Source organism: Notothenia rossii (genome assembly GCF_949606895.1).
Source record: "Notothenia rossii genome assembly, chromosome: 10".
Lineage (NCBI taxonomy): Eukaryota > Metazoa > Chordata > Actinopteri > Perciformes > Nototheniidae > Notothenia > Notothenia rossii.
The window spans coordinates 27,818,296-27,843,064 of record NC_136908.1 but is presented as its reverse complement, the minus strand read 5'-3'; the positions used below and the strand labels follow the sequence as shown (position 1 = coordinate 27,843,064).

General features: G+C 39.5%; 1 protein-coding gene across 6 annotated transcripts in view; it reads left to right on the top strand.

Annotated features, from left to right (window-relative positions):
• The window catches only part of LOC307021433 (protein MTSS 1-like), a 105,245-nt gene that overhangs the window by 69,205 nt on the left and 11,271 nt on the right, over positions 1-24,769 (top strand). For all 6 annotated transcript variants that reach the window (XM_079653558.1, XM_079653554.1, XM_079653557.1 and 3 more), the window contains exons 4-7: positions 16,919-17,003; positions 18,582-18,673; positions 18,814-18,888; positions 20,165-20,176. In XM_079653558.1, the coding sequence (XP_079509684.1) occupies positions 16,919-17,003; positions 18,582-18,673; positions 18,814-18,888; positions 20,165-20,176 (264 nt within the window). The remainder of the gene's footprint in view (positions 1-16,918; positions 17,004-18,581; positions 18,674-18,813; positions 18,889-20,164; positions 20,177-24,769) is intronic.

The following is a 24,769-nucleotide window of genomic DNA, read 5'->3' as shown; positions in this document are numbered from 1 at the left end:
AAGCTCCTTCTGCCTGGACTGGGGCTGTGTGTCCGTCTCTGAGGAGAAACACGAGGAAGGAGGGGACTCCAGCTGCTGATTGTGTACAAAGACTTAATTTTCACATTTCTTTTGAGTAAACTGGTCGAGAATTAAGAGTAAATCCTAAAAATTAACTGCAATGGAGAGAAGAAATTGAAAACAAATGTTAAAGAGAACATGTAACTCCGAGGTGAAATGAAAAGGGAGCAGCCTGTTATAAAACTCACTGTGGTTGTCCCTCCTGAGAGTGGAGGTGTTTGTTGTGGGGCTGGAGGTTAACAGCAGGAGGTCACAGCCATTTGTAAAGGTTGAGCGGCTGTTTAATAATTCACACCATCGCACTGCAAAGATGAGCTCCCCCTTTACTCACTTTAATATGACTTAACTCTCCGACAGCTGTTTTTTAGGTTTATTAACCACTATTATCTGACACTACAGTTCCACTAAGTTTCTTCTTGTTGTTTTTGAATGAAATGACTGCAGTGCCTGTCATGTTGAAGACAGATATAGCAGCCAGCCTACAGAAGTTGGAGTTTTTGGAGACCAAAACTGTGTGTGTGTGTGTGTGTGTGTGTGTGTGTGTGTGTGTGTGTGTGTGTGTGTGTGTGTGTGTGTGTGTGTGTGTGTGTGTGTGTGTGTGTGTGTGTGTGTGTGTGTGTGTGTGTGTGTGTGTGTGTGTGTGTGTGTGTGTGTGTGTGTGTGTGTGTGTGTGTGTGTGTGTGTGTGTGTGTGTGTGTGTGTGGGTGGGTGGGTGGGTGGGTGGGTGGGTGGGTGGGTGTGTGTGTGCTTCTAAACAGGGAGGATCAAAGTGTCTGCTTTAACAGACGAAAGCCAATCACGGATGAGAGAAAGCTGCCTCAACAGGCCTTTGCTAGTGAATGCATGAACACATACCTGAAAACACTGTCAACATAGACCTCCCACACAGTTTATCACTCACAGAGCTACAGTATGATCACTTGGTGTTCATGTCATGCTCAGCTTCACAAAACTGAAAACACTTGAAGACACCTGCTGTATGGCATTGTCATTTTTTTTACATGTTTTAAGGTAGACACTACACTATGTGCTTCTGGCCTACTTTTCCACACTGAAAACTGATCAGATATAAATAAGGAAATAAGGCACAATTAATAAGCAAATTGATTATTGTATTACAATCAGTTAATTCTTATCAATTTCCATCAGAAGTAGAGGATGGTAAGATAATGACTTGTTTTGGACTTGAAATACAAGTTCATGACCTTGGAGTTTGCAGGCCAAACCAGTGACCTACAAAAACAATGGAACACTTCATGGGCTCTGGCAGTGTCTCAGGAATTGTTAATGGAAAATAAACTGTCAAAAGACTTTGACTTTTGTCTTTAGCACTTTCACAATTAGGTGATGTATTGAAATGTTTTTATACGGAAAGGAATCTGCGACAGCTCTTGGCGTTTTTCACTCACAAAGGATATGACCTAGTGTTGGACATTATTGTTTGGTCACATTTCAAGCTGAGTATTATAGATCTGTTTCCCCAGCTTCCCCAAATATATTTTGGTGTGACAGAAGAAGTTAAAATATGTGTTCAGGAAATTTGACAAAACTATTGTTTGATAATAACAATTAGAATTATATTTGAACAATGTTTACCTCATGATCAGTTTGCACTGAGGAGTTTAAAGCCAGTAAAAGAGGAGAGACAGCAGACTGTTGCATTTCTCTATAAGCTTTAATAGGGTGTGTGTGTCTGTTTGTGTGTGTGTGTGCGTGTGTGTAATTAGCGGTAAGTGCTCTGCCTTGTGTACAGTATATGGAGATAAGGTAAATCTACAAAGAGACATTCACCTCCTCTTAAATCACTCTGTTATTATCTCCGTCTGTTTGAATGTCCTCCTTTTTATTTCCACACTGAAAGCTTTTTCTCTGCGCTCTAGTATCTGCTGTTTACTGTCAACATGTTGACGTGGTTCCACCGCTGCTGTTGAAAATTACAGTTGAGATTTTATAACAGTTACCTGCTCTGTGTACTGTATGAAGTACTGCAACATGGTTAAATGATGAAAACTGTGGGTAAGAGCACACAGCTCATAATTTGGAGGAGATGGAAGATTGGAAGTATTAAACACTGAATATAAAGGTTTTTCCATAACTTCTGAGTTCTTTCTTGGTTCTGATAAAACAAAGATTTGTTCTTTTAATACTTTCACATCCCATCCTTTTTCTGTTCCTGTAAAAAAAAAGAGTATTGCGAAATGTAGATCTGTGCCAAAGAGTGTCATGTGACCTGCAGTTCAGACTTTGACCACTAGGTTGACATTTCTGCACCATGCAGAAATGTGTTGGAGACAAATCAAATACAAATGCAAGCTTATCTTCCTGGTAGATCGCTTTCCTGACATAACCAGTATATTTAGCTGATTAGGCAAAGTGGAAATGTTTTATCCTCATTTCCACTTTGTACAATCTTGTCTTAAATTATTGTAACTTGTTGTGCTGTGTTTTGGCTTTTATAATGCCTCCTTTTCAACCCGTATTATATAAGAGTACACCCGTGTTCAATGACAGAAACAAACATTTTATTACAGATTAATTCAAATGATTGAATATAAAAAATGAACCCCCAATTTATTAAACTCTCGATTTAGGTTGTGTATGCTAACCATATACGTCAGCAACGTAACAATGCTCAATTTCAATATGTGTACAATTAGCTCTCCTAGTTTATTTTTCGATATTCAATTACACTATTATCAACTTAGTCCAGAAGCTGAATGGAAGGAAAAAATATCTTAACTAATTTTCACGGCATAGCTAGCATAAAATGTAGACTTCCTTTTGGACGATGCTTACGCCAAAGCCTGCCACAAAAGATCAATTTTTTAGATATATGCGATAAAATGTCTTGGGCTAAAAAAAGGTTTGAACACACACGGATCGAACAGTCTGTAAACATTGCATCAAACTTGTGTTTTTTTTTTTCCAAACTGAGCTTCCTGTACCATATTCCATGTCTCAGAAATACATGAATCAACACCTGAACAATGCTACGCCTCATTTTAAGCCAGGTTTTTTAGGTTGGAAAGCAAACTTATTGGAAAGATTGACTTTTGACACAGTTTGTACTGCATTTAGGTGGTGTATTCATGAAGCTGTATTTCTGATTTTGTTTCTTTCTTTCTATTCTATCTATTTCTATTATATTGGTAATATTTTACCAATATCCAATGTACCCGGTTGTTCTGACCAAGCATTGCCTGTGTATAAGTACACTGATAAATATCATGATAGTGATAGTGATAGTGAATCCCCTACCTGACTGTACTCTTTAGAGATCATAAAAGAACACGTTATAAACATTAGGTGAGTGTGACACCTATAGTGGAAAAGTAGAATAGAAACCCCAGTGTGGCTGTGTGTACTTTAGGTAACAACCAAAGTGTGGGTTTTTATACTCTTTTGATTCTAGTGCAGAGTGTGCCTTCCTCTCAGAAAGAAAGACATTAAGATTGCAGCAATCTGAGCAGCATCTCTGTGCAGACGAGCTTGAACTCTGAAGTGACACAAGCTTTTAGCATTCAGATACAGCCCATACACACACACACACACACACACACACACACACACACACACACACACACACACACACACACACACACACATACACATACACACACACACACACACACACACACATACACATACACATACACATACACATACAGATACAGATACAGATACAGAGGGCAGGGGATGTACGCAGTCAGTTTTTCAACATTTTCAGACAACAGATTAGCGGTGAAATAAGAGATGTGGTTTTGCTCGGGGGCCTGGCAGCAGCTCGGGTCAAACAAATCAAGCGCTCGCTTTGTTTTAGTCTCAGTTCAAAGCGTGTGTGTGTTGGCTGAAACTCGTCAAGGCTGCGGACGGTACCAACGGACACTTTGTTTTAAATATCGAGATTAAAGAGTCTGTCTGATATCAGCTGTGTGTGTGTGTGTGTGTGTGTGTGTGTGTGTGTGTGTGTGTGTGTGTGTGTGTGTGTGTGTGTGTGTGTGTGTGTGTGTGTGTGTGTGTGTGTGTGTGTGTGTGTGTGTGTGTGTGTGTGTGTGTGTGTGTGTGTGTGTGTGTGTGTGTGTGTGTGTGTGTGTGTGTGTGTGTGTGTGTGTGTGTGTGTGTGTGTGTGGAGCTCCACGGATTGGTCCATTTGGACCTGGGCATGGTTACGTCACTTTACTCAGGAAGAAAACAATGGAAAAAGAGAAATCTCCAACGAGGCGTTCTGGGGCAGAATAGACAGGTATTTTGTGTGTTAGAGTTTTACTCGCTACAGGGTGTACTTTGAGGGTTTGTGATTCTGCAGACCGTTTACATGCAGAAAAAGCTACATAAAATACAAGGGGACGGGAAATAACCGGAAAAAGCATGACATGGGACCTTTAACACTTGCAAAATAAGTACATTTTAGACCTTACCTTGTGTATTTGTCATCATCTTATCTGATTTTTTTAAATGTTTAAATCAGCTGAATAATTACCATTTATAAAATAAACTGTAGTTTAGTTTGTTGTTGGTAAATAATAGTTGTTTGCAGTCAACCTTTTCTACCCATCCTTTTTACAATGGGATGAGTAGTAACAAAGGTATGGACACCAATTAAAATGAATTGCAAATGTAATCTCAGGTAACCTCCACCTGTTCAGGATGATTTTTTAAAAAGCTGACTGTATCTAATAATCGTAAAGTTTTTGGTTTTTTCCCAGTACTGCAGCAAACATGTCGATCGTAACCCCAAATTGCTCCTGATGGCATGGCTAACGATGTGTGAATGTGAGGTTCCTTCAGCATGCATCACCCTTCATGGTAGAAGTTAATGGATGAATGATGACTTGCACATGTTAAGCGCTATAGGAGTTGTAAAGACGTACAGGGATATATAAATGCTGTCAATTGACCATTTAGCAGCCATTCTTAATTTCACTTGTTGAAGGTTACACAGTGAGAATATATGTAATATTCCCAAAAATAATATATACTTGCAAGTTGCAACTGTGTTTGAATCTGCAGCAGCTTACTGAGTGGAGGTCAAAGCAGCTGACAGCACAGCAGCTGTTTCCCTGCTGATGATTGACAGTTATCACTGTCCATGACAACACCTACACTCCCAGCGGCACACCAGCTATAACCGTTACAGGTCAACAAAGAGCACCAAACCACCACTGGACTCACACTGGTTAAAGATCATGTGTCTACAGTGTGAAACAGAAGCATAGACCCTGAAATCAAACTTTAATTCACACATTGCATTGTTGTAAAACAAGTAATCCTAAATTGTTTAAGTTCATTCCACTAAATTATAGATGATGTGACTATCTGATACATGATAGTAAAATCCAAGCAGCAAACTGATACATGGGTCTAACTTCAGGAAGTAATGAGAGAGGGGAGATATTCCCAGAATGCCTTTTAAAAGAATCCTAAGACTGTACTGTCAACACCCCCCTCCCACACACACACACACACACACACACACACACACACACACACACACACACACACACACACACACACACACACACACACACACACACACACACACACACACACACACACACACACACACACACACACACACACTCCTGCAGAAGGCATCCTAAGACTGCAGGCTGCATTGCCTTGCATCTCTGGACTGCCCCCCCCCCCCCTGTTCTGTGTGTGGTATTCTAGGACCGTAAGACCCCGCCACCCCCGAGGACCTGTGAGGAATTCTGTTTACTCCTTGCTAAAAACTCCCACCTTACACCGTACCCACTTAAAGGAGAATGCCAACAAGATTTATTTTTTTTTTAGAGAGGCTGGACCTTTAATATCCAACAAAAATGGATAAGTGAATCTTATTTCCTGTATTTAGTGAAATATAGGATCAAATTGGTTCTCGCCCTATACAGAAATAACCAGTATACCCAAAAATCTTAGTAATGATAAATATAGTTTTTTTGCACCTCAGTTGTGCTTGCAGACAATTTTCAGACATCTACAACTATCATTAATAAGAAATGGAAGTCTTTGTTAATTTTTTGTGATATAGTCTGCTTTGATACATTTTTAAAGTTAGGCTTTTACTTTTTGAACCATATGTTATTATATTTTTGTTAATTGTTTTTTACCCTTTATTATTATTTTTGTAGTAAACTTCCCTTTTGTCACATATTCTGGAGTATGCCACGCCCTGTAAACACTGTACATCTTTGAATCAATCTCTGGACCGTGGTTATGTAGCCTGAGAGGTGAAACCCAGGGCAAACAGGGTCCTGCTGCTGCGTCTCATAAATCTCACTGCTGAGAGTGTACAGTATGAACTGAAGCTGACTCCTATCAGTGTCAAAGGGTTTGTGAATGATGCAAAATATTAGCCGGCATGTGAGTGAGGGCCATAATATAGTAAGGGGACATTCTCAAGGGTGAACTGATGGGATATCAGAAAAAAAAACCACAAGAAGCGGATTAGGATGTCAAGAGAATGAGTCCTAAAACCAGGAAATGAGATAGCATTTTACTACATGCGATTCACTCGTTTTAAAGAATTTTTTTTAATGTGATTTTGGTTAGCTAGCTGAATGAGGACAAGATTTTCATGTTTTGTTCTGCGACATAAAATACTAAAGTAAATACCCCATTCATGAATGGCTGAAGCTTCTATGTCATAAAAACAGCAGTTACTAACCAGTGACTAAAGGCGGCTGTTGCACAGCCATTCAACAGTGGTGTATAGGTTTTAGCCTAGTGTTACATTTGTACTTAATGCATAATACGGTGGACTACAGGTGTGTTTTGTATTTGCAGCCTTTTGTTTGTGCAGTGCTTCAAGTAAGCGCTGCTCATGTTTCATCGAGTTGGTGAATGTTTTCTAAAGGCTGTGCACGTGTTGTCAAGTTGGTTAATACGTTTATTCATTTTCATGTGTTTTGGCACATTTGTGTTTTTTAATTTGCATTGCATTGCGTTTCTTTGGAAATGTTTTAGGCTGTTGTAACAGGTTTGCCAGCCACCAAATCAAAGTGTTAATATGTGGAGACTCTCCTGCTAAACAAATGGTGCAAGTATCATAACTAGAGTTTGCCAAAGATCCTATTTTCGGCAATATTCGAAAATTGTTGAAAGATCTGGTTGGTTGGTTGGTTTAGCAGTGGTACTTTCCCCCTGCAGGTTTTAGTACATAAACAAGCTGTAAACTGAATCTGATGAATACAGGGTGGTAAAGATGCCTGAGAAAGTATTTCTGTGTGAAGTAGTTCATGTGAAAGAGAAGTTGGCGTGCAGTCTCTCCAGCGCAGCTCAATGTGACCTCTGTGACGTGTGGCTAATGAGCTGTAACTTGGTATTTGGAGCCTCGGCATTGAGAGATAGACGGCAGCGACACTTCTTCTGCTTGTTGACATGCAAATCATATTGAAGTGGTAAAGTGACCTTGTGCTACATGAGAGAAAGAGAGATGCTGATGAAACCACCTGGCAACACTATGCAGCTGTTTGACCGTTACCTGATTGGCTGAACAGCCTTCACAGGTAACCAATCAGACTACAGGCAAGCTGTGACATCATGACTCTACTTTTTGTGGAAGTTTAACATGTTTTTGTGAGCTGATTTTCAATGAGGTCACAGTGATGAAGGTGTCACAGTGAGATGTAATCACAACATTGTGAGCTCAGAAAGAGAAATATAATAATAATATTGAGCCGTCCACACTCAGAACGATGTCTAAAGGTTGTTTTCGATCAAGTGTAAGGCAGAGTCCATTGTTGTTGTTGGATACATTTTTGTTCTTACAATGGTTGTGCTTGTTTGAAGCAAATATATCTGCATTCTCCTTGTTGTCCTCAGATTGTATTTATTGTAAGTCACTTTGGATAGAATTGTCACCTAAATTAAAGACGGAATAAATAAACGACAGCCAATCAAAATCCATCTATCTTTCTTTCCTAACCTCTGTGGTGTAACGGCAGCAGCTACTTTTCTGTTTTCTTATTCAATATTAATAAGATAAATAAATGCTAAATCAAGTGTTTTCTAAAAGCCGTATCCGCCATAACTGACTACGTCTGCTAACTTATGGCATATATTAAAATATTTGTATAACTTTTTTACAAGGCAACTTAATAAGGCTTAAATTGCGCAATATTACACATGACCAAATCCCCCTCTCACTGTTTGAGTGACAGTACATGCAGTGACCTCTGTAACAGCAAGAATGTAGGAGGCGTATGGCACAGTGGTCTAGTGCGTTGGTGTTCAGATCAGGGTAGCACAGGTTCAAACCCCACTGCAGTCAGCAAATTGTTGTGTCCCTGGGCAAGACACTTCACCCCAAATTGCTCCTGTGGCGAATGCCCATAGTATTGAGTACTGTATGTAAGTCGCTTTGGATAAAAGCGTCGAACAAGTGACATGTAATGTAAAATATAGACAAAATAAAGTTTTTGACTAATGTTTCCCTGTTTTCTTCATCGTCTGGCCTCTTGTCTTCTTCTGCCTGTTTCAGTCCCTTCCTGCGTCCTCTGCTCCTCCTTCAGCTTCATCTTCTTGCTCCAGTTCTCAAAAATAGCTCTCCAGTCGTAACATTCTTGCAGCAACATGGCAAGAAATCTAGTCTGATACTACAGGACAGTGATTCACTGCCTGCCCTGCTGGGCCACATTGTGTGTGTGTGAGTGTATGTCTTCAGCTGCTCCGGTTTCTCAGCCCAGTTCCAGCGGTGTTTGATTGGAGCAGCTCCTGTGGGGATGTGACGGCTGAGTTCATGTCTCGGTGGGTCCTATGGAGGGTGACGCTCTAGATTCCAGGTCACGAGTGTTCTCTGTAAAGTTCAACACCCTGCGCTGGTTACACTGTTGATATCTGTAGATCCACTCCACGGTGAGTGAAAAATCGGCCTTTAAATTAAGGTTTCATTCAGGCTCTGTCTGGATCATATTTGCTGCCCTGCTCAAAGCTTGTTACAACTTTTCTGAACTGTAGTTCAACCTTTAATCTAGTGAAGCAGCAGCAGAATAGTATACTGAGAATTAAGGACATTCTTCAATACTTCGACTCTCACATACATCTGATACATGTTATCCTTAAGGACAGTGGATGTCAAAGTTTGAAAAGTAAGAAATTAATCTGAAGGAGTGGAGTGAGACTGAAGTCATTTTACCATACCTCTATAGATGCCTGAAATGTCAGCAGTTAACACAAGCTCTTTAGTAGCCTAACGTTACATTTTTACTTTTGGGGATTGCATTCTTCTCCCAACTATTGTAAAAGTGGTTTTAACATGTGGAGATTATTCTGCTGAACAAAAGGTGTAAGTATCATATGTTTGCCAAAGATCTTATTTTCTGCAATATTTCAAAAGCCAATTAAATAATTCCCATTCCTTATCAAGGGACACCTTTGAGAATCTACCTTCAAAGTCTGTCTATATTAATACGTCCTTGCTAATGCTATATAGCATATTGTATAATTCTTACTCCTTTGAGACTGAGCTCCAAGTAAATCACAAGGCACTGCAATTCTATATAAGTCAATGCAAACATATAAGCACTCACACATTTTAGACAAAGAATTGTTGATGTGATTTAGAACAAATGTCTGTGTTACCAAAAGTTAAATGAACATAGAGACACAACAGACATCACTAGAAAAGTTTTTACGCAGAGATATACAAATCACGAATGCATTCAGACACCGTTATGCATGTTGCTGATCAGGACTTCCTGTCAGGGTTTGAACAGGTCAGTGCTGCATGCAGATGAGCTGCTGTGGAGCCTCAGGCCTTCAGTCTGCAGCTGCAGGGGACGGAGACACTGCTCTGTCCCCTGAAGTGGGTCACACACGAACACACACACACACACACACACTCAGTCAATCAGCTGAATTGAGCAGGATATAATTGACCGACTGACCCTGCAGGAACAGAACTCTGCTGACACCAGGATGGGGAGTTTAATGATTGCATGACGGAAAGAAAATAAATTGTGCCAGACATTTATTAGTTTAAGTAATTGTACAACACTTTTTAACTTTCTGGACTGATTTATTAGCTTGAACAATAACTATGCTGTTTGTTGGAAACTTATCACAATATTTAGTGTTTATTAATACACAGCTAGTCAATTTTCTTTAAACAAAAATTGTACTTACCTCTCTATTTCAGCATTTTGATCAATATAATTTTTGATTCATTTGGTCCATCTTCATGTTTTGACCCATTTGATTGTTTTACTTTATAGTCATTCTTCGTTTCACACATAGTTTTCCTTTGGTTGATTTCTTTAAAACACATTGAAGCTGCTTTATTAAAAAGCGATGCACAAGGTTATTAAATAGGGTGATTTAAATCAAATGTGTTATTTGCCTTTGCAGGTAAAAGTAATGGCCCAGAAACATTAGCATTTATGAATTAATTAATTTAGAAACTACTTGATTGTACAGGAATTTATTAAATTGCATGAACTTGTACTTTTAATTGAACATGCTAGCTTGCCGAGAGAACTAGCCCTGACGTGTTCCGCGGCATGGCAGTTAGCTTGTTTGTTACTTTAGTTTGGTAACCAGACCAGCTTCGCCTAATTCACACAGATGTGAGGAGGAAATGCAGCCAGAGAAGTGTTGAGTTCAGATTTTATATATTTTTTGTGATCAAATGTTTTGTTTAATGTTCTGTTTCTGTTGAATGGAGGTGCTATAATTGAAGATAATGTTGATTTAAAACGTCCATACGAACCAAGGCAAGGCATGCGCACTTCATAATGAAATACCTGCATAAACCGTACATGTCATCTCACCAGAACAAAAGAGAACTGTTTTTGTCTGTTGCATTTGCTCTTTTCACTCAAATAAACATGATTTAAATCAATCATGACTTTAATATGCTGCAGTTAAGGACACTCTTATCTGCTTGGGCCCTATTTTGTGATTCCGACTGGAAACTGCAGCTTCATGTGTCAGTGAAGACTTGTCCAGGCAGCGTGTTGGCACAGGGAGGAATACCATCATGTTGAATCAAATCCCATTACTCAGCACTTTTGGTTGAAATTATCATCTTCCCTTTGTTCCCCGCTGTGTCTCACCTCATTTTAAAGCTCTGGTTTCTACGCCTGAGGTCCCGACACAAAGTCACCACAGACAGAAAAGACCGTTGTTAGGTTACTACAGTCTTTAAATATAATTTCTGTTGAACTCATTTTAAAATCCAGGCTCTTTAGAATCTAAACATAATAATAGTACATGATACATATAATGATACAAAATAAGATTTGATTGCCTGAAAACGTCTTGATGCCAAAACACATCACAGTCTGTTTTTCCAAGTCCAACCTAACAATGCTATTACAATAAAGTCATTTTAATTGTTCAAATTGTCTGGATATCCATATCTGAAAAACATCTCAAATCCTTTTGGCTCCTACCCAAACAATGTTGGTTAACACAAAAATGGTCTCAAATTGCTTTTCATATTCTGCCTACTGCCTATGTTTAAGTTGCAGAAATACACCATTGCACATATACAGTTGCAAGAAAAAGTGAACCCTTTGGAACTACCTGTATTTCTGCATAAATTGGTCATAAAATGTGTTCTGATCTTCATCTAAGTCACAACAATAGACAAACACAGTCTGCTTAAGCTAAAACCACACAAACAATTATATGTTTTTATGTTTTTATGTTTTTATTGAACACACCATGTAAACATTCACAGTGCAGGGTGGAAAAAGTATGTGAACCCTTGGATTTAATAACTGGTTGACCCTCCTTTGGCGGCAATAACCTCAACCAAACGTTTCCTATAGTTGCTTATCAGACCTGCACAACGGTCAGGAGGAATTTTGGACCATTCCTCTTTACAAAACTGTTTCAGTTCAGCAATATTCTTGGGATGTCTGGTGTGAATCGCTCTCTTGAGGTCATGCCACAGCATCTCAATTGGGTTGAGGTCAGGACTCTGACTGGGCCACTCCAGAAGGCGTATTTTCTTCTGTTGAAGCCATTCTGTTGTTGATTTACTTCTGTGCTTTGGGTCGTTGTCCTGTTGCATCACCCATCTTCTGTTGAGCTTCAATTGGTGGACAGATGGCCTTAAGTTCTCCAGCAAAATGTCTTGATAAACTTGAGAATTCATTTTTCCGTCGATGATGGCAATCTGTCCAGGCCCTGAGGCAGCAAAGCAGCCCCAAACCATGATGCTCCCTCCACCATACTTCATAGTTGGGATGAGGTTTTGATGTTGGTGTGCTGTGCCTTTTTTTCTCCACACATAGCGTTGTGTGTTCCTTCCAAACAACTCAACTTTGGTTTCATCTGTCCACAGAATATTTTGCCAGTAGTGCTGTGGAACATCCAGGTGCTCTTTTGCAAACTTCAAACGTGCAGCAATGTTTTTTCTGGACAGCAGTGGCTTTCTCCATTTTATGACCAACTTATGCAGAAATCCAGGTAATTTGTGCAACTGTATCTAGTGTTCATTTTAGCTTTCCATGCATCTTGTTACTGACCACACCTACTTTTGCCGTGATGTTGCTGCAGGCAGGACTGCACCTTTGAAACTGGGAATGGCCAATATTGTAATAATGGCTAATGTGTGTGCTATGAGGCCGCTGCAGTACAGCTATATGTTAATATAGGAAGGAACTGAATACAGTTTGAGCACACAGTGACCTGAGAGACTGCTGTTGTGGTTGGTGTGAAACCAAAAGACAGAATAAAACGGAAAATAAACATCCTTATTTTAGCCAAACCATGATGTTTTATTAAATCTAACAAAGTCAATTTGTCTGCTTCATCTCACATTGTTAGCCATGTGTTTATACTTCCTGGAGGAAAACAAATGTCAGTCACAAAGGGTCATGTAAAGTCGAGAAACCGGGCTTCCAGCTGCCCATGCAGCACCAGGGTGAAATGTGCTAATTTGTTCAGCAATGTGTCAATTGCAATTTAGATACAAAGGTAAGAAACCATGTGATGTGTTTTTGTTGAAACATGTTCTCCAGATAGCGTTTCTTGGCACTAGCAACAAAAACATAGCAATTCTGAATAATATTAGCCTTTAAAAGCGCAATGGAGCTCTGCGGGTGATCGTCTGCCGTTTGTGAAATCAGCCTGGACTGATGCAGAAAAACAACATCTTATTTCTCAAAGGAGCACAGCAGAGAGGAGGAGGGAGAAGATGGGATGTGACACCTCCTAAAGTGAGAAGAGAGGAGGAAGATGGAGGGAAAAGATGAGGAACTGAGAGAGAAGGGTCGGCAGTGTTAAGGGAAAGAAAAGAGAGAAGAGGAGGATGATGTGTGAAAAGAGTGACGTGAGGATGGTAGAGATGGATGGCGTGATGGAGGAGTAGAGGAAAGGAGAGTGTGTTTGGAGCAAGAGACATCAGTGGTGGGAAAAGTCAGTATATCAGCCCCAAATGTTCTTGTGAAACCCTAAAGGAACACTTTAACATGCCTTGTGGATTCTACAAACGATGAAGCCACCATGATGCAGAGGACGTGGAGCATAGACTTTATATTGGAAGATGACGTAGTCACAGTGATGTCACCATTGGTTTGTGGACTACGGTTCTGAAGCTTTGCGGTTTCTGCCACCATCTTGTGTTTTTGGAAACGGAAGTGACACAAGAGGGTGGAGCTAAGAACAATAGAATGCAGAACAACACTTTTTTAAGAGACATCAGTGGTGGGAAAATGTTGCAGTTTACTTTCATGAACAGAAACTGCACTTGAAAAGGTAATAGTTCTAATATGACAGATAACACCCACACCATATGTCCTCCTGTTAGTGACATATCAATCAAAGCCTTTCCCTAAAGAATACCCTGCTTTATCATCTAAATGGGATCATAATTTACGTAACGAACATCATGCTGTATTGAAGAAGACCATAAACTAGCAAGACCCAAAACTCACTGAGGTGATAAATAGGATGAAAAGTACAATCATTTTCTCATAGATCTATACAGACTTCTTTCTGCAACCATTGGATCACCCTTTACTGGCCATTCAAGTGAATGCAGGTTTAAGGCACTCTTGCATTGGCTTTTCTTTTACCCCCCTTCCACTGAAGTGTCTGCAGGGCAGGTTCGGAGCCATTGGCCGATTGCGAACCAGCTTTTCGTGTTTCGTGTACTGCAGCACAAATGTAACTAATTGAGAACCAATATCATCAATAGGGACCTAACTGATTTCAGTATAAGAGGACATGCGGTTTCTAATTGGATTGATACCACTGACCTTTAAGACCCTGTTTACATGGAGACGGTTCGTTTTGTATCTGCTACTTTTCTCTTTCGTATAGCCCGTTCGTTCACATGAGGCCGTAACGGAACTTACGAATTCATTTGGTTCGTTCTCCGTTTCGTTTCCGTGTAAACGGAGTCTAAATCTGCAGGTCTACAACTTCAATAACAAAAACTGTCCAAAACTTTTTTTATGTGTCCCCCATCGATAATGACCTAAATTGATGGTGAACACAAGCGGTAAACCAGGTCCACCCATCAATAACCCATATATATATTACGTCTAACAAGGAAATCATATATTGCTACATTGATGCCTAGAAAAACTACAAGGGCAATAGCACAGCACAGATCTGCCAAAATACCTTTTCTGCAAAGCTAAAGAGAGTGAAAACATATTTTTGGATCCGGCCCACGATGGCTTCTTACTTGGCCCATGCTACACCCTTCTACCAATGAAAATCACATTACTAGTTTTCCGTAATCAAGATGTAAAGAGATAAAAAAAACGAAAAGAAACCATAATCTCCTTGGAGACAGTAATCACACAGATTTTGATGTCTGACTTGAGCATGTATGCCTGAAATGTTTCCAAAAAGTGTTCAAGAGACTTTTTGTACGTCTTTATTCTTCAATGTCTGTCAGATTAAGATTTAAACATTCTCAGCAGCTTGTCTATCTTCATCAACAATAAACAAACAATCCTGGCCACATTTACAGTGTTATTGTATCTCTCTTTACTGATGGTCTTCTTGTGCTGAGGAAGGGTTGCCCTTAGTTGCTGCACATGTTTGAGGTTATTGGGAGGCTGAAGAGAGAGGAGAGAAAAAGGGGAAAGTGTGAGAGGAGGATGTGCAGGAGAGAGAGAGAGAGAGAGAGGACATGTGGAGAGAGGGAAGAGCAGAGGAGAGGAAGAGGTGTCAGTGGTGCAATGCAGTGCTCACCACCCCACCCAGACACACACTTACATGTATACTATACTTATGGGGACACTTCATACATGGCTTTGGTCAAAAAACACCCTAAAGAGTTATTCAGTATACATTTATTCATATGAACACTGATATAAAAAATAAAAATACTATCTGATTGGGTTGTAAGTAAAGATTATTCCCCTAATCTATTAATTTGCTGATTTTTTTCTAGATTCATGTATTAATCGTTTGGTCAAAGTGTAAGACATTAGTGAAAAATGTCCATTCAAGTTTCTCAAAGTCCAAGGATAAATCTATCGATGTCTTTTTTTGTCAGTCCAAAATCCAAAGATATTTACTTTAATATAATATAAAATAGGGAATAGCAGGACAATATAATATTTGAGTGATCGAAAATAGCATTCTCTGACAATTTTGCATGGAGAAATGGAAACAAAAAAATCAACTTTTATCCAAAAAGTCTATCGTCAAATACTGTTAAAGAAAGGTAGAAAATCCCAAATATATACAATACAAGGATGTATAGGTTGGATTGTATGAACCTTGCATGCAGTTATGAAGGTCTTCAGAAGTATGCTAACACAAACATTAGCGTGTGTTGGAGTGGAGTGTGTTGGAGGTGTTGTTGATCCTCCAGGATGATAGGGAGGTCCGGTGAACTTTCCCCCAGGAGGGAGTGCTCTGTCTGTGGGAGAGAGAGGACGACCATCTGGCCCCTCCGGGAGCTCTCACACTGCCTCCACCCTGCTGGAGTGTCCTTTGGCAAGGGACACATTTAGAAGTCCCTGTCAGCTTCAGGGCTGCTGTTCTGGAAACTAAATCTAACCTCCTAATTTGTAACCTCTACTTAAAGTTATCAAACCTCTTATTTGTTGTCCCTCTTTCCTCCTGTAACTAATGACTACGATAATGTTTATCGAGTTTGTATACAAGTCTCTCTCCACTCTGTTATAGACTTTTAGAGGGAGTAATATTTAAAGGAGCCCTATTCTGCTCATGTTCAGGTTCATATTTGTGTTTTGTTCCTCTAGTCTACTGGGACATGTCTCCATGCTTTAATGTTCAAAAAGCTCTTTATTTGTCTCATACTGCCTGTGCTGCAGAACCTCTTTTCACCCTCTGTCTGAAACCAGAGCCCAGTCTGCTATGATTGGTTAGCTGGCCAGCCCTATTGGGATTGGTTAACCGCCTAGAGATGTCCCGAACCTTAGCCTAAGAAGTACAATGTGTTGGAGCACTAGCCAATAGGAGATGGAGTGTTACATAGTGATGTCACTATGTTACAGGAGTAAACAAAGGATTCCAATGGAGGTGTTTCAGGCAGGGGGGGAGTGTGTGAGATAGAAACTCCCTCTGGAGGGAACACAGGGATTTTAGCCTTTGAGGACCATTTACATGCACAGAAACCTATATATAACACTACAGGAAAGGGAACACAATAAAAGCATAATGAGGCCTCTTTAGGAACATGAAAACACATTTCTATTCTATATATCAAGAAAAGAATCTCCTCAAAAACAACCTTTTTTTAGCTTGCTTCATGGATTTCAGACTTCAGAATATAAGCAAAACATTTTTTTTAATTGTGCAATTTTATCAATCTCAGTTTCATTTTAAAGCGTTTTAACCCCTTAAAAAAGAGCTTCCAGAAGGCAGCAGGCACAGTTTGACACATTTGTCTGACAGATTGTCTCCTTCTTGTTTCCAGGGGGAACCCGGGACATTGGCTCCGCCCTCACCAGGATGTGCATGAGGCACCGCAGCATCGAGACCAAACTGCGCCAGTTCTCCATGTGAGTTCATCTGAGGGCTGGGTACTGTTCTCATGCTGTGATACAGAGACACTGCTTTCAAATAAAAGAGATACAAAGATAGAAACACTTTCTATTTAAGACATTTGCATAATTAACACTTGAGTCCTGAGGGCTGACATCCTGGCAGAGAAATGTGAGTGTGGTGAACAGGTGTACCATCTCCTCCCCCCTCTCCATGGCAGCCTGCTCCTCCTCTTCCTCCTGCTTTAGCTTTCCATTCACCATCACATCTCATCCATCTTACCTCATCATTATAGTTAAAATGTAGTATTCTGATCTATTGCAATATGTATTTAATTGGTTGCCTCAATTATTTGAAGAATTACATTAATTTTGCCTCAAAAATACAGGAAAACTCAAAAAGGCTGCTGTAATCTGGAACTGATGTCTAACAACACTGTAGGTTTTTTTAGAGGCTTGGCAAATAAAAGCAGAACATGGACAATGCAACAAATACAAGTATTCATGTCTAGTCTCCAAAAACAAAGGTGTCCACTAAAGATTAGGATTGACGTCAAACTGTTCCTATTTTAGTAGCCTAAAACCTACTTCAATGATTCCTGCCATTAAAAAGGACATTTCAATAACTACACAAGCCTATTGTGTGAATATATCGACATATGTATTTACTAAAAGATAGGAGTTAGCTCAGAATTACTTAGCCCCCCTTTACCCTTCTCTTTACACTTTGGCCCTGTTAGCTGCCTCCTGAAACTTTGATTGGCATTTTCGGCACATTCATCAATAATAAATATTAAAATAATCTTTAGTTGCTGCATTATTTAACAGCAAAGTTTCATCATACGGCATGTTTTGTCTGATCCTAGTTTTAAAGTATATTCATCTTTTGGTAGTGGGGCTTGGTTCATGAATTATTCTAGACGAGCTAAGCCTTCTTAGGATACAAGGGCGTAGGTTTGTATTCAGAAGTAGAACTGTTTTGTTTTTTTGGTGAATTAATTGCTGTTATTTCCTCTGACCTTACTTAAATCCTTTTCAAATGGGTTTTATAAATACTTGATACTTTCTGATGAAGTCGTAGTTTCATATTTACTAAAAAGGGCACTGTGCTATTCTGACTTATCCAATTAGTTTGCTCTTGGCGTCTTCTAAGTATCATATATCATTGAAAGTGAAACCATAAATGATATGGCTAGCCTTTTCCATCACTAAAATACCATTGGCAAGTGCATATCTCTGTTTTTAATGACATCAGTTAGATGAAAAGGATTACATTGATCAAACATATAATTCCACATGCTACAATGCGCTGAAATCAAGATACATGAGAATATGTTTCTCCAGTTTGAGTATTCAGCTGCGATGCACATTCATAATAACCAACAAATCAGTATTTATAACATAAATTCAAGCCTGTTGTAAAACCTTGACCCTTGCCGTGTGTGTGTGTGTGTGTGTGTGTGTGTGTGTGTGTGTGTGTGTGTGTGTGTGTGTGTGTGTGTGTGTGTGTGTGTGTGTGTGTGTGTGTGTGTGTGTGTGTGTGTGTGTGTGTGTGTGTGTGTGTGTGTGTGTGTGTGTGTGTGTGTGTGTCTGCAGGGTGTTTCTGGACTGTCTGATCAACCCTCTACAGGAACAGATGGAGGAGTGGAAGAGAGTTTCCAACACTCTGGACAAAGACCACGCCAAAGGTAGAAAAACACAGACAGACACCATGCACCTATTTATGTGTGTCCAACGTCTGGGTGTTCTTTCTGAATCTCACTATTTATATATTTATGTGAATATCTGAGACATATCTTTTATTATTTATTTTTGTGTTTCTCCACAGAGTACAAGAAGGCCCGTCAGGAGATCAAGAAGAGATCGTCTGACACTATGAAGCTGCAGAAGAAAGCTAAGAAAGGTTTGCAATCTCTTTAGTGTGTGGTTACTTATGAGCAATTATTATCATTATATATCAAGTGTCATTCGGCCTAAAACATATTTCATTTAGTAATAACACTCTTTTGAAAGAGTTGGAAGGATTGGAATGATTTTATTATGAGTGTGTCATAGTTACATTATTAGTGGTATTCATGTGGAAGTATTATAGTGGAATCATTTAATCATGTGTGGTATTGAAATTATTATGAAGAGAAGCAGTGTTGAAATGTAATTAAGTATAATTACTTGATGCTAATATAAATAGACCGAAGAATGTTATAATTGACCAATCAGAATTGTTTCTTAAAGAAAGTTGCGTTAAAATAAATAAGATTCTAAATCAGGCAATTGTGCATAATACGTCCGTAACATTTAGTATTTAAAGGGGACCTATCATGCAAAATGCACTTTTTGATGTCTTTTATACATGAATATGTGTCCCAGGTGTGTCGTGGAACTCACAAAGTGTCAGATAATATAACCCTCTCTTTTCCTCCGTGCGCAAATCTCTAAAAACGGAGCTGATTCAGATTTGCCATCCGATATGACATCAGAAACATCGCTGTATCAGAAAGAATTCCCGACGTGTTTTAGACGTAATAGTCTTTGTTTACATTAGGATCGCTAACATTCAGAACTAAGCTGTACTGGAGAGCATGTGTGTGAAGAAGCAGGAAATAAAAAGGAACTCACCTTGTGGTAAACCTTCAAGAGAGAAAGCCTTTGAGCTCCATACTGTTTCAGAGATAATCCTTGATCTAATTATCCTTGCGTTTCATCACCGCAGAATTTTACACAGTATCTGCCAGGTCCCGCATGAGCCGGCATAAGCTCCGCCCCCTCTTAAACCCAGAATCAGCACTTTTGTAACAGGAAGAGAAATAGAGGGATATGAGGCATGGCTAGAATGAGTGATCTGTTTGGTATCTTGACCAAAACACTTCATTTACATGTTTTTATATTTTTGTATATATCTGAGACCTATGCTATTGCCTAAAAATAGCATGATAGGTGACCTTTAAAGCATATTTAGATTCTGACACATAAGTACTTTCATTTAAATACCTAATAAGTTAGGTTGAAAAGAGTACATTTACACTGTTGTATGAGTACTTTTACTTAAGTAAAAAGATACAATCTAGTACTTCTTCCGACTCTAGATATGTGATGATTTTAAAGTTAATTATTTTTTTCCTGTTCCAACAATGTGCCTCCTTCCCTTCCTGTGGTGTCCCATCATGCAATGCTCCATCCAGCTGATGTATTTGGTAAGCTGCTTTTCTACTCCCTTGCTTTTTACTTTTATGCATGATTATTGTAAAGACACAGGTACAATAGTGTCTCTTGTCAAGACCCTGTGACCTATGACCCTTCATTACAGATTTTATTTGGAAATACTCAGCTGTTCAGTGTTAATAATGGTATCTTCTTGTATTTGTCCTTTGTAAAAATCCCCTGAACTTCCAGTCTAGTTTGGCTTTAATATAGCACTAGTATAAAACTATGATGGTTTTGGCTTAAATGTTGTGGTGGAGGTACGCAGATATTGAATGTATTATCATGGTGAATACAAAACGGAAAGTGATGGTTTGTTAGATGTTATCAGAAAGTCAGAGAACACATTGCGCCTCTCCTTCAAAATCCTATCCAGCCTGCTTTGGTCGGCTGAAAAATGTTCCCACGTTGTTTAGATGTTTGTGTGACTCACATAACCGAAGCCTGAACACAACAAAGCGCTGAGGCTCAAAGAGAAGGATTTCCCCAGCTCGTTTTGTAAAACATGCTATATTGTGGCACAATCCCACCACAACAAAACACAGCTGGGTAACTCACAAACTATACAACAATATGGAATATTAAAGCATGATACAGCCTGGTTATTGATATCTTTGTCACAAATATAGTGGTATCATTTTATAAATGTTTGACAATAAGCAACGAGGAATGTCATACAGAAATGCTTAAGATGTTTTTCAGGTCCTTTAGAAACAATGCTTCTATAACATCAGTACAAATGTGACTGCAATCAGATAATACAGGACAACACTGAAAACCTCAGTCTGTGTTCGTAATCAAAGACTATACATACTGCTGATGTATGTAAGTATGGGTTGCAATACATAGTATGTGAATTCAGACTGTGACATGTGAGAAATGTCCCAACGTAAACTAGTGAGCATGACTTTCTAGTCAAACGGACATCATGAACCACCCCAAAGTATATCGCAGGCTGTCCAGTGGCTGACTGATAGTTTGAACAATCAACCGTTTAAAATGACAACGGAAGACAGCCAGTGATGTTAAGGTGCAGATAAGAGGAAAAACACGGGAGCTCACATAATGTTCTGTGGAAAACCTATTGAACACTTAAATATTTAATTCATTGAATTTGCCTAAAATATTACTGAAACATATTGCATTGAGTTCAAAAGGAATTATTGATTTACATTTGTGATAAACAATTCTCATTCAATGGTAGCTAAGATTGCTAGCATTGTGATCGATATGTGAGAAGACGTGTTGGTCGTGTTTACTTCAGTGTGAACAGTCTGCTGGTTAGGGCACATTTAATTGTTAATTTTGAAAGCATTATGCAGTTCACACTCTATACAGTATGTAGTTTGCGATGTTCCTGTATAGCCTCTTGCTTATTTCTAGCTATGCTAGCAGCTCTAGGAATGTCAGTGTTGGTCTGTCCAGAAATGTGTTTCAGAGGGAAATATCTCAACAACTATTGGATGGATTGCGGTAAAATTGAATACATTACACACACACATGTCCCCAACAGGGTGAATTGTAGTGGCTTTGTTGATTCTCTGAATTGTTAAATCCAGGACAATCATCACGTCAACGTTTCTATTCCTCAACTGTGATTTGGGTTTACTGCTAATTAGCTTATCATGCTAACATCCTGGTTTGGCATTTTGGCTTTTGGATGTTTGCCATCTTGGCTTTTTTGGAGCCAGAAGTGATGGTTTTTGGACCAGAGTGGGAAGAGTGTATGCAGTGAAGGCGCCCCCTGCTTGCTATTAAAGAGAATGCAGTTTAAAGGCACTTCACTGTTCACTCCAGATGGGGCCCCTTGGTTGGATCACACACAGTAGGGTAGTTATCATGTTCCCACACAGAACATATGTGTAAAATTAGCCTGTAATTTGTCACGTTTATGCATCACATTGAGAGTGTCTGACAGCTCGACGGGATCAGGCCCTCTATGACAGTGTTATTACTTTGCTCTACACACTGAGCTGCACAGAACCACAAATAAAGAGCCAATGAGTCCTCTACTTCTAGAACAAGTAGTTCCAGTCTGATTCATCGAACTAAAACGAGTCGTATTATGAGTGGAAACAAGAGCCTGTTGTTCCAGCCGACAAAGAACTCGATGGCTTTCAGCTTTGAATTGAGCCTTTAAGACAAAACAAACAGGGCCCAGGATTGACCCCAGAGGAACCTCAGATGTGGTCAAGTCTGCTTTGGTTGTCGGGCCTTTCCAGACTGTTATTACTGCACGATAGGAAACTCCCTCTGCAGTGGAATGAATGTTATGAAGGAAAAAGAGATTCAAAGAGGGAAATGTTGGAATGAAATCAATATAATGAGAGAGGGATGAAGTTAAAATGAAGGGGATGAATGAGATGGAGAGTAATGGAGGGAGGAGTTCCCTTTGCCATCTGTCTGAATCATGTCAAAGATAATTATCAAGATTATTCATTATTAAGTAACCCAGTTGGCTTTCTGCATTGATCGTATTTGTAAACACGAAACTGCTTTTCTGTAATTGCAGTACAAACTAGAGAACTCTAATTTTCCATGCTACAATTTTCCCATTGACTGTCGATTTGTTGGCCTTGTACTGACAGTAAATAAACATATAATTGAGTCTGATCATTTCTTTACATGCACATGTGTCCTTGACAAAGACCTTAAACAGGACAAATATCTCTGTTGCATTAATGTTCAATGATCAGCGTGGAGCGAGGGACACAATATTACAATTAAATTAACAAAGTTGGTCTAAAAAAATGAAGCTACACAGAGTACACACACAGTATGGATTAGATGTTAACCCAGATTGAGTGCCACATGACATTTAGTGGGTCATGATGCCTGATTAGTTTCCTGAACAATTAACAATCTGACTGATGGAAAGTCTGGTGGATTTCTGGCTGGTCGGATATTTTGGTTGGCTGTCTGCAGTTCGAGCCATATGGCGAACCATTTGTTTTAGCATTTTTGTTAAAGAGGACATATTCTGCACATTTTCAGGGTCATATCAGTATGTAGTGTCTCTACTGGGACATGTCTCCATGCTCTAATGTTCAAAAAGCTCTTTCTCATTCTCATACTGCCTGTGCTGCAGCACCTCTTTTCACCCTCTGTCTGAAACCAGAGCCCAGTCTGCTCTGATTGGCTAGCTGGCCGGCTCTGTTGTGATGGTCAACCGCTTAGAGATGTCCCGCCCATTAGCCTATCAAGTACACTGTATTGGAGCGCTAGTCAATAGAAGCCTAGCGTTACATAGTGATGTCATAATGTTATTGAGGTAAACAAAGGAGTCCAATGGAGGCGTTTCAGACAGTGGATGAGTGCGTGGAAGGGAACCATAGACGGAGGGAACACAGGGATTTTAGCTTTCGCAGACCATTTTCATGCAGAAAAACATACAAGACCCTACAGGAAAGGGACACCCCATAAAGCATAACAGGGCCTCTTTAATAGTTGTTGGAGTCGTAGTTGTACATGTTGTGTTCTCTGTGTGACTCACACTTTGCTGTGATGGAAGTCAAACTGAACTTCGGACCATGATGTCTGCAGCTTCCAGCCATCTGCACTTCAACATTCTTAATTTCTCTTATTGTCTTTCTCACAATGGCAACGCTGCCTTTGTCTTTCTTTTTCAACGTCAGATGAGGTCATGCTCAGTGTCAGCAGCATGTTGTAATCCTTCATTCAATATGTACAGTGAGCATTCAAGTCAGCTGTGTTGGCCATGCACAACGGCCAATTTAAACATGTAGTGTGAATTAACAGAATATAAAATATGTATACAAATTGTCAGTGTTTAGTATCTACGCTTACAAAATGAAAGGAGATAGAGCTGGAGAGATAAATGCTTGAGTTGGATCTTCTGCCCTCGGGATTGGTTGCTTAAATTCCGCGGGAAACCAGTAATGACATTCCTGTGTGTTGAAGGATCTCTCGGCCATCTCTTCCCTCTCTGTATCAGGCTCAGCCTCGGCTGAGCCTTCTGCGCTCAGGCCGACCACAGAAGCCTCGGATCTTACTGGAGAAATAAAGATCTTTAATTACATGTTTATGTCTGTAAAGAACAGACGATGGGATTACCAAATTATCGTCTTAGAGAGGAAATTCTTCCCCGAAACCCTCGTAAGAACAATAAAGAAGTCGACAGTTGTTAAATGATTAGTTGATTTATTTATAGCTTCTCAAATGTGACGTGGATGGAGAAACGGCAATAAAAGTGGCTCTGTGGAATTGCGTTAACTGTTCACTCTTTTATCAAAAAATGTTGTGGGATTTGTTGGACAAATGTGGAAAAGATGTCCATGCAGTTCCAGTGGAGGTGATCATTTAATAAAGAAAGAAATAAGATCCTCTTTCTTAACATCTCTGAAAGCTCACAAAATGAATAATGTGGAGTGTTAGCGTGATGTCAGCAGCTGGTTGTTACCCTGAATGTAATGTAGCTTTGAGGTTTGAGGGAGGCTCTAACTATTGTTTTGAAGAGGTTCAGGGTTTGCTGCTCCTTTTGAAACTAAAGTCCTGTTTAATGGAAGTAAAGTAAAGATATGATTTCATGCTCTCTATTTCTTGTTCTGTCTTTCTCACTCACCTCT